At 55.8% G+C, this 22,057-nt stretch overlaps 1 protein-coding gene across 1 annotated transcript in view; it reads right to left on the bottom strand.

The window, feature by feature from the left end:
* EDC4 (enhancer of mRNA decapping 4) overlaps positions 1 to 22,057 on the bottom strand; it is a 48,206-nt gene that overhangs the window by 1,880 nt on the left and 24,269 nt on the right. Inside the window, exons 13-28 of the mRNA XM_068166550.1 lie at positions 21,451 to 21,523; positions 20,944 to 21,035; positions 20,245 to 20,441; positions 17,580 to 17,668; positions 16,659 to 16,812; positions 15,125 to 15,576; positions 12,531 to 12,632; positions 11,008 to 11,160; positions 9,784 to 9,820; positions 8,689 to 8,869; positions 5,797 to 5,952; positions 5,084 to 5,199; positions 4,650 to 4,815; positions 3,792 to 3,978; positions 1,413 to 1,632; positions 186 to 349 (exon numbers count right to left, since the gene is read on the bottom strand). Coding sequence (XP_068022651.1) covers positions 186 to 349; positions 1,413 to 1,632; positions 3,792 to 3,978; positions 4,650 to 4,815; positions 5,084 to 5,199; positions 5,797 to 5,952; positions 8,689 to 8,869; positions 9,784 to 9,820; positions 11,008 to 11,160; positions 12,531 to 12,632; positions 15,125 to 15,576; positions 16,659 to 16,812; positions 17,580 to 17,668; positions 20,245 to 20,441; positions 20,944 to 21,035; positions 21,451 to 21,523 — 2,539 coding nt within the window. The remainder of the gene's footprint in view (positions 1 to 185; positions 350 to 1,412; positions 1,633 to 3,791; positions 3,979 to 4,649; positions 4,816 to 5,083; positions 5,200 to 5,796; positions 5,953 to 8,688; positions 8,870 to 9,783; positions 9,821 to 11,007; positions 11,161 to 12,530; positions 12,633 to 15,124; positions 15,577 to 16,658; positions 16,813 to 17,579; positions 17,669 to 20,244; positions 20,442 to 20,943; positions 21,036 to 21,450; positions 21,524 to 22,057) is intronic.

Raw genomic sequence — 22,057 nt, 5'->3', positions numbered from 1 at the left:
CTCCTGGTGTCTCCTCCCACTGAACCCACCGCCAGTCACGACCAGAAGCTGCTGACACGCAGTCCAGCTATGGGCTGTGAACTGAGGAGACAGCAAAGCTGCTCCTGGGCAAAGCTCCACCTTCCACTTCCAGGCAGTGAACTGAAAGGCAGAGGAGGGGCAGCTCTGGTGCTCTGACCACTCACTTCAGTTTCAGCTCTGTACGGGTCCCCAGGTCGGAGGAGAGCTGCTGGATGAGGGAGAGCAGCACAGGCTGGGACAGGGGGCAGGGGTGCTGCCCAAACACCTGCTGGGTGTCCACAGTCTCACAGACGTACAGCACCAGGTTGAGATCAGCTGCTGTCAGAGCCTGCAAGGAAGACACAGCTACAACTCACAGACTGTTCAGAGTCCAGTCCCAGCGTGGTGGGGGTTGGAAGGAACCTCTGGAGATCACAATGGCCATGGGAAACTCTCCACAACCTCTCTGGGCAGCCTGCTCCAGGCCTCCAGCACCCTTACACCAAACAACTTTCTCCTCCTGTAAAGGTGGAACCTCCTGGGTTCCAGTCTGTGCCCCCTGCCCCTTGTCCTGCCCCTGGGCACCACTGAGCAGAGCCTGGCCCCAGCATCTTGCCCCCTACAGGTCCTTTAGCTCTTGCTGAGCATTGCTCAGATGCCCTCTGGGGCTGCTCTTCTCCAGGCTCAACAGCTCCAGGGCTCTCAGCTTTTGTTGTCCACCAGCACATCTCCACAGAAGTGGTGTAGAGGAAACAACAGACAGCTGAAGGACATAGGACAGAGCAGAGAGCCCTCTGCCTTGGGCAGCTCACTGGGAGCAGAGTTCTCTGCACACCCTGCTGTATGTGCAGGCAGGACCACGCCTGGACTCCATCTGCTCAGAGGTCACTTGTGTTTGATCCAGGCTGAGACCACGAGCAGGCAGAGGGCAGCAGGCTGCAGTCAGCAGTGTGCAGCAGGGCCATGGCTGCACCCTATGCCACAGCACTGCTCTCACTGCCAGAGGACTTTGTTTGCAGCAGCTCAGAGGGCTCTGCTGTACACTAAGGCACAGGCAAAAGCAAGGTGAGGCCCCACCTGGTGGACCTGCCTGGAGAGGCTTAGGAAGCTGCTGCTCTTCAGGGGCACACCACATGCCACTGCTGCTGGCAACACAGCTCCAGCTTACCAGAGCGCTGTCTCTGTCCTGCCATGGCATGGGCAAGGAAGGAAGAACTCAGCTGCCACCAAACAATGGGGCCTTGCAGGGCTCTGGCTGAACCTGCTGGAGAGTGCAGCCCTCCAGCAATCCATCACCAGGGGTCTTCTCAGTTAGCTCCCACTATGGGACCACGTGGCCAGCTTAAGGAACCCTTTTTGCTCAGCTCCATACCCACCACACAGCAGTGCCCGCTGCCATGGAGCCCAGGTACCTGCTGGAAAGCCTGGTTGAGGTGTCCCTGCTGCAGCATCTGCAGGATGTGGGTTTGCTGAGACTGGAAGTCCAGGTGTGTGGAGGGGATGGGAGTGCCGGCCGCAGAGCGCATGGCCTGCACGATGCTGGAGGTGACTGCTGCCTGCTGCTCCTTCATCGCCAGGCTCACCTCTCCCTTGATGACTCTCTGCACCTGGGCCAAGATGGTCTCCTGCATGCTGAAAATGCAACCCAAAGGCATCTCTGAGCACAAAGAGCTGAGGGACAGCACTGCAGAGCCTGTCCCAGACAGGAAGCACAGCACTGCTTGTTCCACCGTGTGGCTCCCAAAGGGTTAACCTCAGCTGCCCTGAGGACAGGCACTGGGACCTGCTGCTGAGGCCAGCCTGGTGTGTGAGAGATGCTGGGGTTCTGTGCAGGATAGGGGTGCTGGGGGGGCACTCAGCTTGGGGAGCTTTTACCAGCCCTAGCTCACCAGCAGGGCTGCTCAGCTCTGGGCAGCCCCAGCCTCCTACAGCAGCTCTGCTGGCTGCTGCTCTGAGGTGACACCTTCGGAATAACACACCGAGGCTCACAGGCTGCTTTGGGGGAAGAGACCTTTCAGGGTCAGCAGAGCACAGTAGAGGGGCAGAAACCCATCCCTGCCCCCACTGCCCGGGATCAGCCCAGGACAGGCTGGGGCTGGGCTGGCAGCACTTGGTGCCAGCTCATCTCCAGTTTTGCATCCCCAAGTCCTTCTCCTCAGGGCTGCTCTCCAGCCCTTCATACAATCATAGAATGGTCCAGGCCAGAAGGGACCTCCAAAGCTCATCCAGTCTAACCCCTCTGCAGTCAGCAGGGACATCCTCCGCTAGATCAGGTTGCCCAGAGCCCTGTCCAGCCTCACCTTGAGTATCTCCAGGGAAGGGGTCTCAGCCACCTCCCTGGGCCACCTTTTCCAGTGTTCCAGCACCCTCCTGGTGCAGAACTTGTTCCTCACATCCAGCCTAAATCTGCTCTGCTCTAGTTTGAAGCCATTGTCCCTGGTCCTGTCACTGCAGGCCTTTGGGAACAGTGTCTCTCCATCCTTCTTCTGGCCCCCTTCAGGTACTGGCAGGCTGCTCTAATGTCTCCCTAGATCCTTCTCTGCTCCAGGCTGAACACCCCCAGCTCCCTCAGCCTGTCCTCATAGCAGAGCTGCTCCAACCCCCTGATCATTTTCATGGCCTTCTTTGCACCCTCTCCATCAGGTCCATGTCCTTCCAGTGCTGAGGGCTCCAGACCTGCACACAGTACTCCAGGTGAGGTCTTAGCAGACCAAAGTGGCAAAATCACCTCTCTGGATCTGCTGGCAGTGAATCTTTGGATGCAGCCCAGCCTTCTGTGCTGCAAGCTCACACTGCCTGCTCCTGGCCAGCTTCTCATCCATCAGCACCCCCAAGTCCTTTTCCTCAGGGCTGCTTTCTATCACCTCCTCCCCCAGCCTATACTGACAGTGAGGATTGCTCTGGCCCCAGTCTGGACTGATACTGGGGGCTGTCCTGACTCAGAGCAGGACCTTGACCTTGGTCTTCCTTTAACTGAGCCTGTGACTCCTCAAAAGCCCTTTCACAGTGCACCATTGCCCAAGAGCTGTGCCCTCTAACTAAAGACACAAAGCAGCAGATCTGCTCCAGCAGAGGCAGAGCAGCAGGACTGCCCTGGGAGCACACAGTCCCCACAACCAGGACTGGCTCTGGCAGCCCTTCTGGCAAGCCTGGTCTGCACTGAAGAGTCAGATGTCCTCTGAAAAATCTTCTTGGGGCTTAAAATAACCTTGGCATTCTGCCCTCCAGGTGATCACTCAATGCCTGGCAACCCACCGCCAGCTTGACACCACGGCTGTGCTGCAGGCATGGCAGCATCACACCCTGAAACCAGGATGGCCAAGCATGAATTGCTGCAGAGCAGCTGGGAAGGCAGAGCAAGCTGCAGAAACTGGTGGTGTGCTTGAGGACATAGCACAGGAGAAAATCCTTCCCAAGACCAGAAGGTAGCTTCAGAACAGACAGGTTAGCCAGAGCTGAGCATGCTTTTGGGCTGCCTGAGGTCCTTGTGTCCTCCAGCATGGGACACCGACGAGCAGGCCCTGAGCTCCCAGATGCAGCAGTGACACAGCTGGCTGCTAGAAACCTTCTGTGGTCTTCATTTTGTGCCCCTTGTCCTGTCCCTGAGCACCACTGACCAGAGTCTGGCCCCAGCCTCCTGCCCCCCACCCTTTGGGCACCGATAACACTGAGAAGATGGATGCAGCCTCCGCCAGCCAACGGCTTGCTCCGGCACCAGTGGACAGAGGCTGCGGGGACGCAGAGGACAGCTCTCAGTGCCACCTGTGCCCACAAGGCCAGTGGCAGCTTACTTGCCCACGATGACGTGCAGCTGGTGCTGCAGCTCGCTCTGGACACCGGCAGCCACGCTGGACGCCAGCTGCTCCGCGCTGCTCTGCAAGCTGCCCAGGACCTGCCGCAGCTGCCCCAGCAGCGGCTCCCGGGCCTCCTGCTCCCGCAGCTTCTTGTTCTTCAGGTGAGCCTCCAGCTGCTGGATATCTGCAATGAGCAGAGAGGAAAGCCTGTGGAGATGGTCAGGGCAGAAACACAGCTGCCAGGGTCCCCATGTTCTCCAGCAGGACAGTGATGGAATTGGTTTGTAAGCAGAAATAAGGGAGAAGACACAGATCCTGCCCTGGGCTGTGTTCACACTCATCTAGGAACCCTGGCCCCGCCATGCAGGAGCACAGGGCGCAACAACAAAGCCACCAGCTGCCTTGTGACAGACAGCACAGGCCCTGATGGATCAGGGCAGGAGGAAGGTGGCACTAGGGTATTTTATTTCACACACAGCATGAGATCTGCACTAGTGATGGAGTTCAGTGACAGTGAAGAAAGAGGAGGATCATTTCTGACCAAAGAATCATGTCTGCACAGATCAGAAAGTTGTATTTTTAAGTATTTTATGAACTAGTGTGATCAAAAGGGAGAAGGATATAAGCTCTGTGTACTTGTGAGGAAGAGTGCCCAAAACCCAGCAGCAGGAGACACTGCTGACCTGCAGAGCTACAAGGAGCAGAGGTGAATCCCTTACTTCTGCTTCCACTGCCCAGCTGTGGAATGGGGCACAGAGGAGCTAAGAGATGAAACAGTCACCAGTGGGACTGGGAGAGGCCAAGAGGGGAGAAGAGGCCAAGCTGTAGAGATAACCCAGGAGAAAAAGCACTCACACTCCTGTGTGCCCTGCTTGAAGGTGTCATTGATCTGCTGGAACATGGCCTGGCAGCTCTTCTCAAAGGCCGGCAGGACCACACTCTGGAAGGTTTCTCTGTAGGCTGCCTGGATGGGGCCCTGCAGGGTGTCAGCTGTTGCCCTCACGATGGTGTCGGTAAGGTTCTGGCAAGCATACAGAGAAGACTCCAGAAGTTCACAACAGCCTGTCACAGGCTGGGATGTGAACACAGGCTGCAGCTCTGGGCAGCACCCACACCACCCCAGGACAGCCAGGTGCCAGCAGTATCAGCCCCAGCAGCTGAGCTGATGGCACCAGGGGAGAGCTTGGAGCACTGGCAGCTAACCTGGCTCACTCCCACCTGGAGGTAGAGGGGAGAGGAAGGTGGGAGAAGTTGCTTCCCAGGAAAAGCTGCAGCTTGGCTCTCCTTACCTTCGACTTCACAAGCTTAGTGATGCTCTCCTTCAGGGTCCCCTCCACAGCAGTGAGCTTGGCAGCCATGTTGTTACTCAGCTGCCCAGCAACAGGGTCCATGCTCTTCGAAATGCCTAGGGACAACACCGCCACGTCCAAACTGCAGCCTCAAGCCTCAGTCAGACTTCAAAACCCAAACCAAAATGGAGGTATGACACAGCCTGGTTATGGCACAAGCCCCAGCCAAGGCTGGCCATGAAGAGAAACCTTTGCTAGGAGGGTGGTACAGCTCTGAAAGTCACCAGAGGGGCTGTGGCACCTCCAGCCTTGAAGCTTTCAAAACTTGTCCCCATAAAAGCTGCCCTGTAGCTGACCTGATCTAGAATAGGGGCCAGCCCTGCCTGGCACAGAATGGGGGGCACCAAGAGCTGTGTTGAACATTTCCCTACATGCATGGTGCCAGTGTGTCCAGGACAGGTAGAGAAGAGTCTAAGCTTGCCCCACTCAAGCCTCAGCATCTAAGAGCTCACTAGCCTCTTCTGTCTTCCTCTGCTGAACAGCCTCCAGCAGCTCTGAAGATGCCAAGCTCTGCAAAGCCATCCCCGCCACCAGCCTCCTGCTGTTCCCAGAGCCTGCAGCGGGTGCACAGTGCAGCGCCTGCAGGTGGCACAGCGCCAGCAGGGGCACACAGGAGGCCTTCCCGGTGTGGGGCTCCAGGCAGCAGCACTCACACTGAGGGATGGTCTTCTTCAGCTCCTCGCGGATGGTCCTGTCCAGGCGGCTGTAGAGCGCGGTGGAGAGGGACTGGGAGAGCTGCTGGTGCAGGTGCTCCTGCAGCTGCCCATTGCGCTGCTGGCCCTCTGTCAGCGCCCGCTCCAGCCTCCTCTCTGCCACCGGCTGTTAAGGAGCACAAGCAGGGCTCCTCCTGACCACAGAGGTGGACACCAGCCTCCCCTCCAGAGGCTTGAGCAAAAGAGCCTGCTGGAAGAGGGGTATGAGAGCACTGCTGAGGTGCTCCTGTCGACAGCAGGGTGCTCTGAATAAGCCAGTGGGACAGAAGAGCCCTGAAGGTGAGGGAGAAAAGCCAACAGCTACAAGAAGCTTGATGACAGAATCACAGTCACAGAACAGACTGGGATGGAAGGGACCCTGAAGATTCCAACAGATGTGTTCCCTGCACACTGAGGGTTAACCTGGCTGCCCCTGGAGGCAGCTCAGACCCCACAGCCCTCTACCCAGCACAGGGGACAGAACAGGAAGGGTCATAGTACCATAGTATCATTCAGGGTTGGAAGGGACCACAAGGATCATCCAGTTCCAACCCCCCTGCCATGGGCAGGGACACCCCACACTAGATCAGGCTGCCCAGAGCCTCATCCAGCCTGGGCTTAAACACCTCCAGGGACGGGGCCTCGACCACCTCCCTGGACAACCCATTCCAGGGTTTCACCACTCTCATGGGGAAGAACCTCCTCCTCACATACAGCCTGAATCTCCCCACCTCCATCTTCATTCCATTCCCCCTAGTCCTATCACTACCTGAGATCCTAAGAAGTCCTTCCCCAGCCTTCCTGTAGGCCCCGGAAGCTCAGGGTTGAACTGCTGAGCACAGTGCCACAGGGTATGTGACATCCCTTCGGGCAGCTGGGGGTGGCTGTCCCAGCTGTGTCACTTCCCAGTTTCTTGCCCACCCTCAGCCTGCTCACTGGTGCAGCAGCACGAAAAGCAGAGAGGCCATGGCAGGGTAGCAAGAGCAAATCCATCAGTGTGCAGAAGAATGTGGCCTGCAGGTGGAAGGAGGTTCTCCTCCTGGTCTATGCTGTCTTGGTGAGGCTACATCTGGAGTCCTGGCTCCAGTTCTGGGCTCCCCAGTTCACGAGAGACAGGGAACTGCTGGAGAGTCCAGGGGAGGCTCCAAAGCTGCTGAGGGGCCTGGAGCTGCTCTGTGAGGAGCAAAGGCTGAGAGCCTGCAGAAGAGCAGCCCCAGAGGGGAGCTGAGCAATGCTCAGCAAGAGCTTAAAGGACCTGTAAGGGGCAAGAGGCTGGGGCCAGGCTCTGCTCAGTGGTGCCCAGGGACAGGACAAGGGGCTGAGGGCACAAACTGGCACCCAGGAGGTTGCAGCTGAGCAGGAGGAGAAAGTTTGGTGTGAGGGCGCTGGAGGCCTGGAGCAGGCTGCCCAGAGAGGTTGTGGAGTCTCCTTGTGTGGAAAGCTTCCAACCCCCCCTGTGCATTGTGCTCCTGGGCAGGTTGCTGTGGGTGCCCTGCTGGAGCAGGGGGTGGGACTGGGTGATCTCCAGAAGTCCCTTCCAACCCCTCCATGTTGGGACCCTGGGTTGAAAAAAAAGTTGTGGTAGCTCATGGAGCAGCCATGCTCTCTGAAACAGCCAGCACACAACACTGAGACAAACCTGAAAACCTCAGCAAAAACCAAAGAGATCCAGGGGAGAAAACAAGATGGGGAGGCAGGAAAAAACAGAAACTCCAACCCCAGAGCATAGCTTTGGGCTCCAAACTTCTGTAAAAAGCTGTCCATGAAAACAACTTGCCTGTCAAAGGGAGGGTTCAAAACTAATGAACAGAGCAAGAACAGAAATCACTGCCAGGTCTGACTGGTCAGGAGTGCTGCCAGACACAAAACAGGCAATGAGGTCTCCCTTCAGCCTCTTCTCCACACTAAAAATCCTCAGCTCACTTAGCTGCTCCTCCCCAGCCCTGTTCTCCAGGCCTTTCAATCAGCTTCACTGCCCTTCTCTCGACCTGCTCCAGCCCTCAAGGTCCTTCTTGGAGCAAGGGCCCCAAACTGACCCCAGGATTTGAGGTGCAGCCTCATCAGTGCCCAGTACAGGGGCACAATCACCCAGCACTGCCAGGGTACCACTAAACCATGGCCCTCAACACCATATCTCCACAGCTTTGAAACTCTTCCAGGATGGGGACTCCAGCACTGCCCTGAGCAGCCTGGGCCAGGCCTTGATAATCCCCAAGGAGGAAAAAGTTGTTCCTTGTGTTGAACCTAAACCTCCCCTGGGGCAAACTGAGAGCTTTTCCTCTTGTTCCATCGCTTGTTACTATGGAGAAGAGACCAACCCCCACCTGCCTCCAAGCTTCTTTCAGGGAGCTGTAGGGAGCAAAGAGGTCTCCCCTCAGCCTCCTCTGCTCCAGGTCCCTCAGCTGCTCCTCCCCAGCCCTGTGCTCTGGCACATGGTGCACACATGGGTACAGAGCAGGTTACCCCAGGCTCACCTGTGCAGCATGGCAGTCAGAAGCTGTTCCTGGTTCAAGCACTGACTCTCTTTTTACTAGGCAAGGACCATCCCATAGCCACTGCTCTGCACCTGGCCCCCCCTGTGAAGGGCACCTCCAGTCCACTCCAGCCTTGTGGCACTTAAGACTCTGAACAGGCAAGGAGATTTAGTGGCTCCTCATCCTTCTCCATTCTGAGTTCCTTGCCCTTGGAAGGGGACCAGGAAGAACTGAAATAGTTATGGTGAACATGACTGCACCTACAGCCCAGGCCACCGAGATCCTTCAGCCTTCTGAGCCTTCCTCATGGCTCTGATCTGCCTCACAGCCTTCCACTGCCCCCTGCCACACAGGCCCTGCACACAAGGGTGAAGGATACGCTCCTGCTCTTGCTGGGAGTCCAGCACCCTCTCCACATGGCCCATGAGAGAGCTCTGGATGGCGTCCAGGTGGTCTGTGAGTCTCTGCAGCAGCTCCACCTGGTTCTGCCGCAGCTCAGAGAGCTCTTGCTGCTGGCTCCTCAGGATGCACATCAGCTCCTCCTGGAACTCAGGGGTCACCTGGGGGTGCAGGGCACAAGTCCTCAGTGCTCACAGGACTGGACCTCAGGCAAGCTTTCTGGCAAGCATTAACTCCCCTGCCTAGGCACTGAAGGGTAACACACAAAACAGAAAATGGGGCCAGGATAATGCCCATTTCCAAGGCTCCTGTCCCAAGAAATAAACTGGGAAAGCAAAGTACATAGAGCTCCTGCAGGGGGTGAGCAAGTGCATGCTCAGGACATCAGCTGTGCAGTGAAGAATGGGAGGGGGAAAGGGAGGGAAGAGAAAGGGGTGTGTGGGGCGGGCAGGGGCAGCAAGGGAGAACAGCTCCTGTTTGCTCCTGGTCAGGTCCTTAGGCTCTGCCCATAATGAGGTTCAACACTTCTGAGAAAGCAGCACAAGGAGCAGAGCTATAAGGTTTCCCAGAGCACACTCTCAGCTCTTTCAGTGGTTTCTGAAGAACAAGACAAGCACACAGCTCCAGCTCACTGTCACTCCACCTGCTCAGAAGGGCAGTTTAAGTGCAGACACATGGCTGAGAGCATTTCTGGCCCAGTAGGGAGCTGCTATCAACAGGGGTAAGAAATTCCAGCAGGTCAGTCCCACTGTGACCCTTCCTCTGCTGGGAACAGCCCATGCTGCTGCCAGCCCAGGCAAGCAGGGCTGAGGAAATGAATGGTGTTGTCTTGAATGCCAGAGGGCTTATCAGAAGACAGAAATGCAGAGTGACATGCAAAGACAAGGAGCCAGCATCGGGCTGGGCAGCGCTGAGCAGCTCCTCTGCTGCATGAGGTAGAGAGCAAAGCAGTAACAAAGCCAACTGCAGCCCCACCTCAGGCTGCCTGGGCTCACAGCTTTCCCTCAGCTCTTCAGCAGGACAGTAACTAGAGCATGGTGCCCTTCAGACAGACTGCAGAGCAGCTCTGACTCACCTGGTTGTTAGAGGATCTTGGTGACTGGTTCACATCCCTGGAAATACAAGAAGAAAAAGCAGGAGTGCACTTATGTCCATGAGCTGCTTGTAGCACCCAGGTACAGATCACACAATTCATGGCTGTTTGGGGTTTGACACTCCACTCCTATTCCTGTTTTGCCTAGCACAGCATGAAGAAAGGAATGCCTCCAGCATGGCAACTCCACCACCTGCACTCTTCAGGAGTCCCAAAGAACAATGCACATGGGCTCATCAGCTGTGCCCAAGGTCACAGCCAGGAAAGGCTTTGCCAAACCACCTGTGAAGGTCTCCTGATATTTTGTAGAGGAAAATTAAGGACCTGCTTGTGAAGTATAGAAATAATGAGCTTCAAATCATCTAGAATGATTCCAGCTCTCGAGGCGAAGAAAGCAGTGATGCACCCCAGCAGAGAGAGCAGGACAAGGAGCACTGCATGGATGCACTGACTGCAGCCAAGTCCACATCTATGAATATTCAAACACTAGCAGATGGAAAGCAAACATTTGTTGTTCCCTGACAGCATCCATTCAGCAGCTTCCAAAGGACTGAGGCAGGAATAATGAAAGGCCTTTCTGAGGGCAAGAGCTTCTGGGTGTCACAGCACAGGACCACAGCCAGAAGCCTAACCCCAGAGCCTGTTCTTTGTTGCAATCTGCATGGCCAGAGATCCAGACCATGGAGCTATGGGAACACAGGAAGAGGAGAGAGCCCCTTGCAGAAGCTGTGCTGCTCTCCCCAGGCTGGCTAACAGACCATGGGCAGATCTCCCCAGTCATGGGCTTAAGTTAAAGACATTCAGATGGGGACCTTGGGACAGGCACAAAAGCAGCAACAGATTGCTGAACAAGGGCCCTGAGCCAGCACTCAGGTGTCAACCAGAACTGAAGCCACCTTAGGCCACAGTGTCACAGTTCTAATGAAGCCTTCACTGAAGCTGCCAAGAGGATCCAGAGTGCCCCCACAATGTGCCATTTACCTCCCACACGATGCCCTGAAGCCCAGGCTGTACTCTGGTCCCAGCACCCACTCGCACTCCCCAAAAGGCAAGTCAGTGTCTGAGGAGCCAGCAGCACCTTCTGTGGGGCTACTGCTGCTTCCAGAAGAGGGTGAGGGGTGGGAGCCCCTGGCTGCTGCCCAGCCTCAGACCTTCATGTCCCTGCTGATGGCTGCAGCAGGCTTCCCCAGGGTGGCCCCAGCGTACCCATCATCCTTCTTGCCCTTGCGCTTCAGCTTGGGGGAGGCCCGAGGGGAGGCCTTGGCCTTCCAGTCTTTCACAGGCAGCCTCTGTGTGGATGCCTTGGCACCAAATCCACCTGAGGTAGAAGCCAAGCTTGCAACTTCATCATCATGGTCACTAGGAAGGAACAGCAGGGGAGAGGACATTACTCGATATACCAGAGAGCGCTGTCTTGCACTAAGGGGAGGAGATTCACACTCTGCTCTTCCTCCACTCACACCACCTCCACCTCTAACAGAGGCCTCTACAGAGCTCCTTCCATCCAGGTCTGCTCTGGTTGAGCTCAAGTGCTGCACAAGACTGAAAGGGACTGCATGAGTGTTACAGCTTGAAGGGGGAACTTTAGCCTAGTCCCTGACTGCAAAGACTGAAAGTAAAATAAATGACCATTGGATACAAAAGGAAAATAATGCTCAGGTCTATGGAGTTCCTTGGCTTGCTGATGGGGTATAGAGCAGAGGCAGAGACAGTTCTTCCTCTCCTCTTCTTCTGTTGCTTCTGCTTGCAACTTTCCTCTCTCTCTCTTGGCCTTGCCAGGAGATCTCTGTTCTGACTCCTATGTGAGGTAATGGGAAGGAGGGAGGGAGTGGGGGAGGAGGTGCATGGTCTCCCTGGATCCATCCAGGGGGTTCTGAGGAGTTACTGTTGTCTATAGATTGTAACTACATTATACATCTATGGTATAGCTTCCACACACTCATTGCATTTCATGTTTCTAGACTGTAGTTTGCTTGTAAACAGAGGTTCATTTGCTTCCATCCCAAACGGAGCTGCTCTGAGCCATTTATTTTGGAGGCAGTTCTCCAAATTAGCTGGGGGGTAATTTCAAACCCACCACAAGGAGGGACCACCATGGCTCAGGCAGTGTGGCAGAAGGATCAGCTCTTGCTGCACACACTCAGGGGCACATGAGCCCTGCAGGAGATGCTGACCCAGCAGGGCACCCATGCACAGCACATCCTTCCAGCTGCACACACAAAGGTACTTCATGCAGTGAGCATGGTGGGAGCAGAGGAGAAGCAGGCTGAGCCCTGAGTGGGGCCCTGCAGCTGCACATCTCAGGCTGAATTTGAGCATGGGTTATGTTGGATGAACCCTCAGCTGCCCAACAGAGCTGAGCTAGCAGGCACACAGAACATGTCCACAGAGCTGGAGGGTGACTCTTGAGAGAGCAAAGATGTCAAAAGCCAGAAACCAGCTCCTGAGACCCTTGGTACTTCATCTAAGGCACAGTACTTGGCAACTGATCCCTCACTAAATTTGTACTAGTAATTTAAGCAAGCTTGAGCCCTGCTCTTAGGAACAGCAGAGTCAGATTGTTCCACATTGCCAATGCCCTCTCCTGGTGGAGATGCTGGGCTGCAAGCACAGGCAGGAGACAAAGCAAAGACATTCAACCCACGAGTGAAGGCTTGCTAAGGACAGAAGCAGGAGCACAGCCTGAGCTGAGGCCAGGCAGGGCTAGAGGGGGCTGAGCACTCAGGTACCTTTGCTCTGCACTGGCATCCTGGCTGTCATGCTGCAGCAGCTGGTAGCTGTGGCGATGGTAGGCAGAGCTCTTGTGCTTCTCTTCAACCTCATCCCTTGGGCTGGAAGAAGAGGAAAAATAAAATACTATCATGAAAGTCTCTTTCTGATTGAGCAGGCAAAGGGGGCTGATGTCTTCCTGGTGGTCTGCAGTAATGAGACAAGGACCAAGGGATACAACCTGGATCACAGAAGGTTCCACCTCAGCATGAGGAGAAAATTCTTTGGGTGCTGGAGCCCTGAAGCAGGCTGCCCAGAGACATTGTGGAATCTCCTCATCTAGAGAGCTTCCAAATCCACCTGGATGTGTTCCTGTGTGTGAACTACCATGGGTGATGCTGCTTTTGGCAGGGGGTTGGACTGGATGATCTTTGGGCATCCCTTCCAACCTCTAACATTCTGTGAAGACCCAGAGAGCAGAGTTCTGGAGCCCCTATTACAAGAGGGATGTGGAGGTGCTGGAACATGTCCAGAGAAGGGCCAGGAGGATGAGCAGAGGGCTGGAGCACCTCTCCTGTGAGGACAGACTGAAGGAGTTGGGGCTGTTCAGTCTGGAGAAGAGAAGGCTCCCAGGTGACCTCGTTGTGGCCTTCCAGTATCTGAAGGGGGCCTACAGGAAGGCTGGGGAGGGACTTCTCAGGATCTCAGGCAGTGATAGGAGTAGGGGGAATGGAATGAAGCTGGAGGTGGGGAGATTGAGGCTGGATGTGAGGAGGAAGTTCTTCCCCATGAGAGTGGTGAAGCCCTGGAATGGGTTGTCCAGGGAGGTGGTTGAGACCCCACCCCTGGAGGTGTTTAAGCCCAGGCTGGATGAGGCTCTGGCCAGGCTGATCTAGTGTGGGGTGTCCCTGCCCATGGCAGGGGGGTTGGAACTAGATGATCCTTGTGGTGCCTTCCAACCCTGACTGATACTATGAAGTGTTTAGAGGCACTGAACACTCAAACTTCTCCAAGTGTTTTTCTGGTGGCCCCAAGAAGGAAGCAGCAGCTCACCTTGCTTCAGACACTAACCAAGAACACAATCCATGCAGGACAAGTGAGCCACTACAAACTGGGCAGCACAGCATCCTTTGGTGACCAGCACCATCCTGGGCTGGTGTTCCCTGGAGTAATACTGAGCCCTGGGGCAGAATCCATCAGGGCTGCACAGATCTATCGAGGAGCACATGGAAGTGTACCAGTGTGATGGGTTGGGGGCACCAGACAGAAGAGAATTGCAAAGGCCAATCCAGCCTGAGCGGCAATGTCAGAAGTGACATCTTGGATCCAGAGAGGCCACACGTGATCCTCTGATATGAGAGGAGCTCCAAGACAGATTAAGAGCAGAGCAAACTCCTGCAGAGCCTCTGCTCAACAGGCAATGATGAGCAGAAGCAAACACTGCCTAAACACAGCCTCAGTGCCCTCCCCAGAGCTAGCACATCCAGAACCATTTCCTGAGGCAGCCTCCTCAGGTGTGCAGGCACAGGCTGAGGCCTTTCTCTTAGAAATCTGATGAGAGGGAACACCCCTGGACAGTCTGAAGGGCAGCAGTGACACTGCCAGCCTGCTTGCCCTGTTGGAAAGAAAGGATTGTGCAGCCCTGGCCCAGAGAGGGTCTGGAGGTGCCAGGTGCATCTTGCTGCTCCCATGCCACTGCCAGCCAGGGACACCAGCTCTGGGAGGAATCCTGCTCCAGCTGGCTCCTGGGAAGCAGACTGTGTGATGCTGCCCATCCTGCAGGCCTGCTCCATGGGCATTCATCTTCTGACTTTGCAAGTACTTTGTGATGCCAGCATGGAGGCCAGCCAATAACCCCCAGTTCCACCTGGCAGCTCTGTGCCAAGTGAATCCTTCCAACAGGAGCAGGCAGGAATGTGGCACCCAGGGCAGAATTTAGCCTGCAGTGGTTTCATTTCCAGTGTGAAGAAAAGAAATCATGTCCCATCCCAAGCCTCCATTTCCAGGTGCACATGAAGGCAACAAAGCAGACTTTTCACCTCAGAATCACAGAATGGGTTGGAAAAGCTCTCCAAGATCATCCAGTCCAGCCAGCAACCCAACCCCATCATGGCCACCAAACCATGGTCCCAGGGCATGGGGACTCCACCACCTCCCTGGGCAGCCTATGCCAATTCCCAACCACTCTTGCAGGAAAGATATTTTTCCTCATCCCCAACCTAAGCCTCCCTTGGCACAGTTTCAGGCCATTTCCTGGGACTAGGGAGAAGAGACCAACCCCCACCTCACTGCAGCCTCCTGTCAGGAAGCTGTAGAGGTTGCTGGGGTCCTTCTCACAGATCCTTTAGGCTGCACAAATTGTTGGAGCTGGCCTGGGAAGTGGCAGACACAGCAGGAACAGAGCAGGCACATGGCAAGGGGCAGTCAGCAGCTCCCTACAGGTCTCCTGCTGAGGGAAGAACTGCTTTGCTTTGGTGACAAGTTGAGAGCCAGCAGCTGGGCAAGTGCAGAGGAACTGCCCCAGGCAAGAAGTGCCCCATGCCTACTCCTCCACCAGGCCACCCCTCGCGGTGCCTACCCCTCCGCCAGGCTGCCCCTCCCTCGTGGCACCTACCTGTCTGCCAGGCTGCCCCTGGTCTCACGGGTGATGTCTGGGGCGGCCGGCCACGGCTGTGACCCCATGCCGTCGGGGGCGGCGCTCTCCTGCGTCAGAGCGGTCTCGAGCAGGGAGGGAGCGCTCAGCCTGTCCACCTCGGGCACGTCCAGGGCGTGGTGGCTGTGCTCGGAGCCGTGCCGGGTGCGGGGAGACAGCAGGTGCAGGGCGGAGGCGGCCGAGGCCATGCTGTCGGCGTGCGGCCCCAGCTCCTCGGCAGGCAGCCCGGGCGGGGCAGCCGCGAAGCTGCGCTGCAGGGTCTCGGAGGCGATCTCGGGGATGTCCTGGGACAGGGCTGTGGAAGCAGAGGAGATGACGTCCGGCGAGCGCTCGCGGGTGGGAGAAGCCTGAGGCACCACCAAGGGCTCCACCTCCTGCAGCTCCAGGGCCAGAGAGGGGTTTCCTTGTACAACCTAGACACAAAAACCAAACCAGAGCCTTCAAGGTCTTCTGCAGACATCTCCAGAGCCTCTGGCACCCTGCACCGCCCGCTCTGGAAACAGGATACAGAGGGGCTGGAGCCCAGAGAAGGGCAACGAAACTGGGGAAGGGCCTTGAACACAAGTCCTGTGGGGAATAGCTGAGGGACCCGGGGCTGCTCAGCCTGGAGAAGAGGGAGCTGAGGGGAGACCTCATTGCTCTCTAGAGCTCCCTGAAAGGAGGCTGCAGTGAGGTGGGGTTGGTCTCTTCTCCCCAGTAACAAGACAAGAGGAAATGGCCTCAAGCTGTGCCAAAGATCAGATTGGACATCAGGAAAAATCTCTCCCCAGCAAGGGTTGCCAGGAACTGTCCCAGGGAGGTGGTGGAGTCCCCAGCCCTGGAGGGGTTTAAAAGCTGCCTGGATGTGGTGCTGTGGGACGTGGCTCAGTTGTGGTGGCTTAGCAGCAGTGGTGGCAGTGTGAGCTCCAGGCAAGTGGTTGGACTTGCTGATCTACAAGTTCTCGTCCAACCTCTACAGCCCTGTGGTTCTGTGTGACCCGTGTGTTCCCCAACACTTGCACTGGGCTCTCAGCTGGGCTAACAACACATTTCAGCCAAAGCTGGCTTGAAGACACCTTCAAAACAGAAGGTCACACCAGCTCTACATCCCTGCTCTGCTCCCTGCCAGCTTTAACACCAAACATCTCCAGAACCAAAAGCTTATCTCCATTCCAAGCTTTGGTTACAATCTGCTTTGTATTGCACCTAGAAAGGAGAATTTAGCAACAGGAAAAGATTGTTTCAGACACATGAGGCTAGGAAGGAGGAAGAGGTCTCTCCAGGTAGTAGTGTCTGACCACATCCCAGCACCAGCCAGAGCTGGCTCTGGTTCTGACAAGCTGTCTGACACGAGGTCAGGTTCCACAGGCACAGGTAAGACTGGCTGCAGGTCCATGCCAGCAGCTGTGTCTTTCAAAGGGCAGCTGCTGGCCTTGTTCAGATCCACAGAAATCTGATTTCATCTTGTACAGGCCCACAGAGAAGGCCCATAAGGGAGAAGCATTTGGAGCCTTACTGCAACAGGTGCCTTTGGTGTTAGTTTGTCAGGGAGGCCTGGGATGAGAACAGAATGGCTCCTAGGACTTGTCTGGAGACTGCTGCTGCTGCTGCTCAGTGTGAGGCTGGTGTCCAGCTGCATCTTGGGGCTCACAGTCAAGTCTTCTGATGGCCTGCAGAAAACAGAGACAAGCAAATCAGGCAGGACAACGTGATGATACAGATCTGCATCAAACACTTGAGGAGACAGGAGCCACAGCTTGATGGAGGAGCCCAACCCAAAGTTCACTCAGTGAACTTCTCTAGAGTTCTCCAAGCACTTGCCCCTTCCACCATGGTCAGTCACTCCCTGCTCACTTTCACCTGCATCTCCTAGTCCCCACACAGCCCAGAGAAAGACCAAGTGGAAACAAAAAGCAGAGGGCCATTGCCATCCCCTCAAACAAAAAAGCAGAGGGGCACTGTCATCCCTTCAAATTTGAGGTGCCATTTAGGAGGAGCCTGTTACGTCTTCAGGAATGGTCGCAGCTCCTACAAGGGAAGTTTTGCCTGATGCTGCCCAACCCACTGGGACACCAGCAAGATCCTCCTAGCAGCCCCAAGCTAGCCCCTGTCCTTGGGATGTCCTTGGTGGCTGCAGTGCTCTTACCTGTAAACAATGGCAGCCCTTGGGGAGAAGCATGGAGAATAACACCACTGAGGTGCAGCAAGAGAAGTCCCAGGAGGCACAACCCAAACACTGCTGTTGGCCCCTTGGATGGCAACAGGCAGGCTCCAAGCTGCATCAGAGATGCAAACAGTTGCTCCCACAGGGATGCTGGGACTCAGAAGCCAGTTTCTAGCTCTGGTTACAAGCTCTTCTCCTACAGGGTCCAGCACAGCTCTGTGCCACCCCAAGGGACCTCCCCAGCTGCGCTGGTTTCACAGCACGGCCACGTACCTGGGCATGGAGGAGTCAGTGACAGAGGTGCTGCTGATGGCTGTGACTGCAGTCAGGGAGCTGACACTGCTGCCTGGGGACACGGCGAGCTGCAAGGAGGCACAGGGTGAGAGAGGAGCCCAGCAGGGAGCTGCAGCTGGGAATACTGCCCCACAACTCCTAAGGGGTCTCCTGGTGAACAGGGACTAGAAGAAAACCATAGGTGGAGGTAGACTGCTGGGGTGCTCAGGTGCAGGACAAAGAAAAGCCCCAGAACAAGCCCCAGCAGGATGGGATTGGAAAGGACCTCTGGAGCTCATGCAGTCCAAACCCCTGCTCAAGCAGAGCATCCACAGCAACATGCCCAGGAGCACAATGGCCAGGGGGGGTTGGAAGCTCTCCACACCAGGAGACTCCACAACCTCTCTGGGCAGCCTGCTCCAGGCCTCCAGCACCCTCACACCAAAAATTTCTCCTCCTGCTCAGGTGGAACATCCTGGGTTCCAGTTTGTGCCCTCAGCCCCTTGTCCTGTCCCTGGGCACCACTGAACAGAGTCTGTCCCCAGCCTCTTGCCCCTCACAGCTCCTTTAGCTCTTGCTGAGCATTGTTCAGATGCCCTCTGGGGCTGCTACTCTCCAGGCTCTCAGCCCCAGGGCTCTCACCCTTTGCTCCTCACAGAGCAGCTCCAGGCCCCTCAGCAGCTTTGGAGCCTCTGCTGAACTTTATTCAGCAGTTCCCTGTCTCTCTTGAACTGGGGAGCCCAAAACTGGAGCCAGGACTCCAGGTGTGGACTCACCAGGGCAGAGGAGAAAGGCAGGACACATCCTTACCACAGAAGCAAGGACTTTTTATTGAACAGTTGCTCTCCCAAAGCAAAGTGGCACTCTGCAGAGCTCTGCTGCTAGTCCCCAGTTTGCTCTTTGAGTTGGACTGCTTTTGTCAAAGTCTGCTGCCACTAGTGAGGCCAGAGCCAGGTGAGGCTCCAGGTCCTGCACTGCAGATAGATGGAAGCAGACTGCTCCAATGCACAGTAGAGAGGCCTTGCTCCTCTAGCAGCTGGCCAGCAGTGAAGAGCAGAAGGAGGTATGTTAAGCCCCACTGCTGTTTCTGGCTACCAAGAAACACCTGCAGAGACCAGGTCAGCAGTGGCCAGGTTGTGCCCAGGTGGCCAAGGCCACCAGCATCTGGGCCTGGATCAGCAAAAGTGTGGAAGGCAGGGCCAGGGCAGGGATTGTGCCCCTGGAAAGGGGAATGGTGAAGTCAGAAAACCTCCACTGAGCTGCTGGATTGATTTGGTCCAGAGGTAGCCACAAAGATGATTAGAAGGCTGGAGGACCTCTGCTATGGGGACAGGGTGGGAAAGTTGGGGCTGTTGAGCCTGGAGAAGAGAAGGCTCCAGAGCTGCATTTCAGTATTGGCAAGGGACCTCCAGAAAGGCTGAACAGTCCCTGTTCAGAAGGGCCTGTGGGGAGAGGTTGAGGGGCAATGGTTTGAAACTGGAGCAGGGCAGTTAGGTTGGACATCAGGTTGCACAGTGAGGGTGGGGAGACACTGGAATACTGCTGCCAGCAGAGGGGTTGGACAAGATACCCTCTGAGGGATGGGGCCAGACTTTTGAGCAGGACCTGCTGTGACAGGACAAGGGGAGATGGTTTATATTCAAACAGGAAAATTGAGAGTGGAGCAAATGTTTGACACTGAGGGTGGGGAGAACCTGGCCCAGGCTGCCCAGGGAGGTGGGAGCTGCCCCATGGCTGGCACCACTGCAGGTCAGGTTAGTTGTGGCTGTGAGTAACCTGCTCTGGCTGCAGATGTCCCTGCTGGCTGCAGGGGAAGTGGGCTAGATGAGCTTGAAAGGTCCTGTGACAGTTCATGCTGGGTGCCTCCTGTTAACAGCCACAGAGTTATACCTCCCGTGTCCAAAGGCTCCAACCCAGTAAGGTGGACACAGGAAACAGCCTATTTCATACCCATAATATCCTACGCCCTATAAAACCATCTGCAAAGTCTTTCTCTTCCTTTTTCTTCCCTCTCTGCTCCTATGGGAGATGCTCCCTATTGGGTAATGCTGGGGGAGTATCTCAAGGCCTTTTAGGCCTGGCTAGGCCTAATACCAGGAGAAGGCAGGGGATGGGCAGACTCAGACCTGGCCAGCCTGAGACTAGCCTAGCAGTGGGGGGGGGAAAGAAAGAGCCCTGGGGGTTTTGGATATACCCTCAGGTGGGGAAAAGGGAAGTGTTGGGAGGCTTTTGGGTGTGCTATAGGGGACTCTGTATGTTTTAGGATTCTTCTGTCACTGTGCTTGTAACTTCTGTACAACGCCTGTTGCTTTTTCCACTTAAACTTTCCATCACTTCCGCAATCCATTTGTGAGGGTCATTCTTTTGCCCCTTTCAGGGGCAAGACAGGATCTGTCCAGCCTCAAACCAGGACAGGCCCCTTCTGATCCAAAGCAGTCTGAGTCTGTGATTTGGCACATCCATATTGCTGCACAACAGCTCCACCAGCAGTCTGGCAGCTGGGCTCACAACATGAGCTTGGGTCAGCTCAGCTTTTCAGATGTACCAACAGGCACTCAGCTAGTGCAGCCTACCAGAGTCATCACTGCCTAGGACAGTTCCCAAAGGAATCAAAATCCAGACCCACCCCTCCTAGCCCAGCAGTAACAGTGCTGCTCTCTGTTACCTGCTGAAGAGATGCACTTGGTGTCATGAATGCATCTGGAGTCATCAGCTTTGGTTTGGCATCATTTGAGAGGGACAGGAAGTCTGCCAGGACAGGCAGCTCTGCAATTCGCCGCAGGTCTGGCTGGGAGCCATGCACAGATCCCTTCTCAGATCCCAGCCCTTCAGTGCTGAAATCAGCCATGTGGTCTGGAAAGGCTTCCAAGGGAGAAGTACAAAGCACTTTAGAGGAACTGCCCCCAAGAGCCAAAGTTTTAACTCCACCTAGCAGGGACCTGTGCTATGGGACAAGCACAAGCCCTGCAACCTCCCAGCCAGAGCAAGCCCCAGCACACTGGAGTGGCTCTTGTTGGGCCACAGATTCAAGCTTCCCTTCTTCCCTAAACAGAAGGCCACTTCCCAGAGTGCTGAACGAGCTGCTGCAGTTCCCTCCACAAAGCTCTGTCCCCTCTACTCCCCAGGCTCTGCTGTCTCTCCCCACAGTGAGACCCAATTCACACTTCCCAGAGCAGTGCCCTCCAGGCTGCTCCTGGCCTCATGTTCCCCCATGCTCACTCCAGGCCTCCATCAGGTGGCTCTTTCTCAGCCAGTTCACATCAGAGCCCTCCAGGCAACACCACCATAGGGGCACCCACAGCTGCCCTCCTGCCTCTCCCTGCCCTATAAGGGTCCAGCAAGCCAATGCCCCACACAGGCTCACCAAAGTCTTCCTGAGAGCCATGAGCAGGAATGGATGCACCCAGGTCAGGGCTGTGAAGAGGCTGAAATCTGATCTGCACATCCTGCAGGGCCCTGAGGGATCACAAACAGCAGCTGATTATTTATGAATCACCAATTCCAAGTCTTAGAAGATTTCTCTTCCCCAAACTGATTCCCTGGGAATGCTTTAGGTCCCTGCCTGTGACACAAGCAGCAGAAGCCGATTTTCACCCAGCTGTGTCACCCACTTCTGGTGCCCAGGGCATCACAGAGATGACTTCCAGCACAACTCCTAGTCACTCCTGGTGACAGAAATACCAGCTTGGCCCAGCACCATGCAGGGCTTCTTCCCTGGCAGGGCCACACTGAACACATCATGGCTGGAAGTTTCTGAGGGTCTGAGCAGGTTTTGTGAGGAGCAAAAGGAGTTGATATGAAGTTGGGACAGGTGGGTGCAGGACTGGGACACCCCAGCCAGCTGCCCATGAGAGCTGCTGCCTGTACTCACTTGGTGTGCACACAGAAGAGTTTGATCAGCACGCCTGCTGCTGATTCAACAGCCCCAGCTCCCTGAGCTCCTTCTGTAAGGGAGACAAGAGGAAAACATGAAGCTGGATGGGAAGTGCAGGCAAACTACTAGAAAACATCACAGGAGATGACCCAGCACAACACAGCTTCATCACTGCTCCTCTTCGGAGCTGGACTGACCTCGCTTTGCTTCTCAACGAGGGGGTGATCACAGCCACAGTAGCCTCAGTGAGGAGAAAACAGACAGCTCATGAGGCAAGGAGGGAGCAGCCACACCTGGCTGCTAAAGCCAGAGGTGCTGGATGTGAGCCTGAACTTCCATCACACAAGTTCAGCCTAGGGCTCAAGCCCCTTCCTGGCTGTAAAACAGTGACAAGCTCTGCAAGGACCTCCTAGGACAGCACTGACAGCATCCACCCAACACCTGCATCAGGCTCACTGCTGAGAGAGCATCCTGGCCTGGATCAGCAACGGTGCGGCCAGCAGCACCACAGCAGGGATTGTGCCTCTGTACTGGGCGCTGGTGAGACCGCACCATGAGCACTGGGTGCAGTCTTTGGCCCATTCACTCCAAGAAGGACATCGAG

Source organism: Melanerpes formicivorus, unplaced genomic scaffold (assembly GCF_026170545.1).
Source record: "Melanerpes formicivorus ecotype bairdi unplaced genomic scaffold, bMelFor1.0.p_v2 SCAF_102, whole genome shotgun sequence".
Lineage (NCBI taxonomy): Eukaryota > Metazoa > Chordata > Aves > Piciformes > Picidae > Melanerpes > Melanerpes formicivorus.
This window is presented reverse-complemented; position numbering and strand designations above follow the sequence as displayed.